Source organism: Entamoeba dispar, genomic scaffold, assembly GCF_000209125.1.
Source record: "Entamoeba dispar SAW760 scf_1105229463651 genomic scaffold, whole genome shotgun sequence".
NCBI lineage: Eukaryota > Evosea > Mastigamoebida > Endamoebidae > Entamoeba > Entamoeba dispar.
In genome coordinates, this window is record NW_001855799.1 from 1 (window position 1) to 2,278 (window position 2,278).

At 26.4% G+C, this 2,278-nt stretch overlaps 3 protein-coding genes across 3 annotated transcripts; 1 reads left to right on the forward strand and 2 right to left on the reverse strand.

The window, feature by feature from the left end:
* On the reverse strand, positions 1-835 carry EDI_046070 (uncharacterized protein; the record flags this gene model as incomplete). Its single annotated transcript, XM_001741181.1, has 1 exon — positions 1-835. A coding segment is annotated over one exon (835 nt), but the record flags the coding sequence as incomplete, so codon positions are not given.
* Positions 836-876: 41 nt separating this feature from the next.
* On the forward strand, positions 877-1,329 carry EDI_046080 (uncharacterized protein; the record flags this gene model as incomplete). Its single annotated transcript, XM_001741182.1, has 1 exon — positions 877-1,329. The coding sequence occupies one exon, from the start codon at positions 877-879 to the stop codon at positions 1,327-1,329; it is 453 nt and encodes a 150-aa protein (XP_001741234.1).
* Positions 1,330-1,815: 486 nt separating this feature from the next.
* Positions 1,816-2,238, reverse strand: EDI_046090 (uncharacterized protein; the record flags this gene model as incomplete). The annotated part of the gene is made up of 1 exon (XM_001741183.1): positions 1,816-2,238. The coding sequence occupies one exon, from the start codon at positions 2,236-2,238 to the stop codon at positions 1,816-1,818; it is 423 nt and encodes a 140-aa protein (XP_001741235.1).
* Between the last annotated feature and the right edge of the window lie 40 nt (positions 2,239-2,278).

Consider the following 2,278-nt stretch of genomic DNA (forward strand, 5'->3'; position numbering starts at 1 on the left):
CTTCTGTTATATTATCTTTTATTTCATCTGATCCACTATATGAAGATGATGAAATATGTGAAATTTTATTTAATATTGTTTCTTGTTTACATTGACAAATAACAAAATTTTGTTGAATTGCCATTTTAACTTCAAGTGTTAAATTTCCAAATAATGCATTAGGAAACATTTTCATAGCAGCAAATGGTAATAAATCATCTATTGGAATAATTACTTCAAATTCTTTTTCAACTGTATTATCTGGTGATTTAATAAATTCTTCCATTGATATATAACATCCACAAATATTATCTTCCATATTATATGCTGATTCCCATTGTGTATAAATTCCTGGTTTATAATCTAATTCTTCTTGTGCTTTTAACATTCTAATAGCTGCATTTTCATATAATGCTTCTGTTTGTTCACATGCTGTTTTCTTATTTCTTGAATATACTCTATATGCATCAAATAAATGTGTTGATGATTTTAATCCTACAAAGAATACAACTGTTTGATTTTTTATACTTTCACATTTATTATCAAATTCTGGATTTGAAATACCTGGTGCTTTTAATTCATTCCAAAATTGTGAACTTGGTTTAATTTTAATATTAACTAATGCTGTAATAGATGATTTATCTATATTTGTAATTTGAATTGATTCATCTGTTAATTTTAATTTTGTATACATTCCTTTTTGTACAGGACATGGTGGATCAGATGAATCAATTGATAAACATTTATTATCATGAACACCTGAATTAGCTTCAAGTATTCCATCTGTATAATTAAAGTATTTAATAAGGTCACCTGTTTCTTCTTGATCTAATGCTTTAATAACGTTATAGTTCATCTTCTTTATTTTGATTTATTAGTTCAATCTTTTATTTCATTATGAAGTTTGGTAATTGGAAAAGATTCAAAGAAGGATTAAAGAAATTAGCAGCTGCATTAGCAGTTGGTGCTAAATTAGGTGGAAATATGATAGAAAAAGCAAAACCATTAATAGATACTGCTGTTGATTTTATTCCAGGTGGAAATATTATTAAAAAAGGAACAGAAATAATGAATAAATTAGCAGAACCTACAAGTGAAGCATTGAATAGAATAGCATCAGGTGAAAATGTTATTAGTACAACTAAAAGATATTTAAATGAAATTAAAAATGAAATACCAAATGATATTACTAAAACAGCAAGTAATATTATCAATCAAATACCTGAAAGAAAATCAATAAAAAGAAAAAGAAAACCATTATTATTTGCTAATAGACTTAATAATGAAGAAGTGAATGATAATATAATAGATGAAATAGATGAAGAAGATGAAGTAGATGATTATCTATAAATAACTAATTAATATCATTTGGTTATTATGAGATTTGGGTTCTTAAAGAAACTAAAGAATGGACTTAAAAGTGTTGGAAAGAAAATAGCAGGAATAGGAGGTAAATTTCTAAAACAACAAGTACAGTAGTATCTAAAATACTACCAATATCAAAAACAATAACATCAATAATACCTGGTGGACAAATGATTGAAATGGTACTTGATAGACTCCCTAAATGGTATGAAACAAATGGAAAAACACTGACAGAAATAAGTGAAGGAAAGAAAATAAAAGATGTTATTAAAAATTATGGAAAAACATTTTATAATGATGTTATTTTAAATAAAGATAATACAAATCATTATAATTTATCATCATTATCTCCTTTTGAACAACAAAAATTAACAAAATAAAGAAAAAGAAGAATCAATTAATAATTGAGAGGTCATTAGAATTTAATTGTTCTTTTAAACTCTTCAAGAGTCTTTACCTTAAAGTCCCTTTCTATAACAAAGTGAGGACCATACTTTGATAAATCAAAGGTATAGGATTGCCTGCATATAAATATTCATATAAGGCAATCACATCCCCTTTGAACTTCTCATTGGCTGTGCCAATGATTACATCCTTAGGGATTCCTTTCATTCTTATCAAATAATCAATGTCCCCATCTTCATTGGTGAGGACATCAAGGTAAGACTTCTTACCTAGAAAGATAGACTTAATTGCCCAACTTTCTTTTCCATTCACTGGTGGGAAGTCAGAATGGAATTGACCTATGTCATTTCCCACCAATTCTCTATTATATTTGATATAATAGGATTCTCTCAATTGAACTAATTTATCTTTTTCAATATGTATACTATCAGTATCCTGATAATAAACATTTATGTTATTATCTTCACATAAGTAAATTAATTCATTCATAATCCTTTTAGAAATAGAAAGGATCAATACACCAATAATA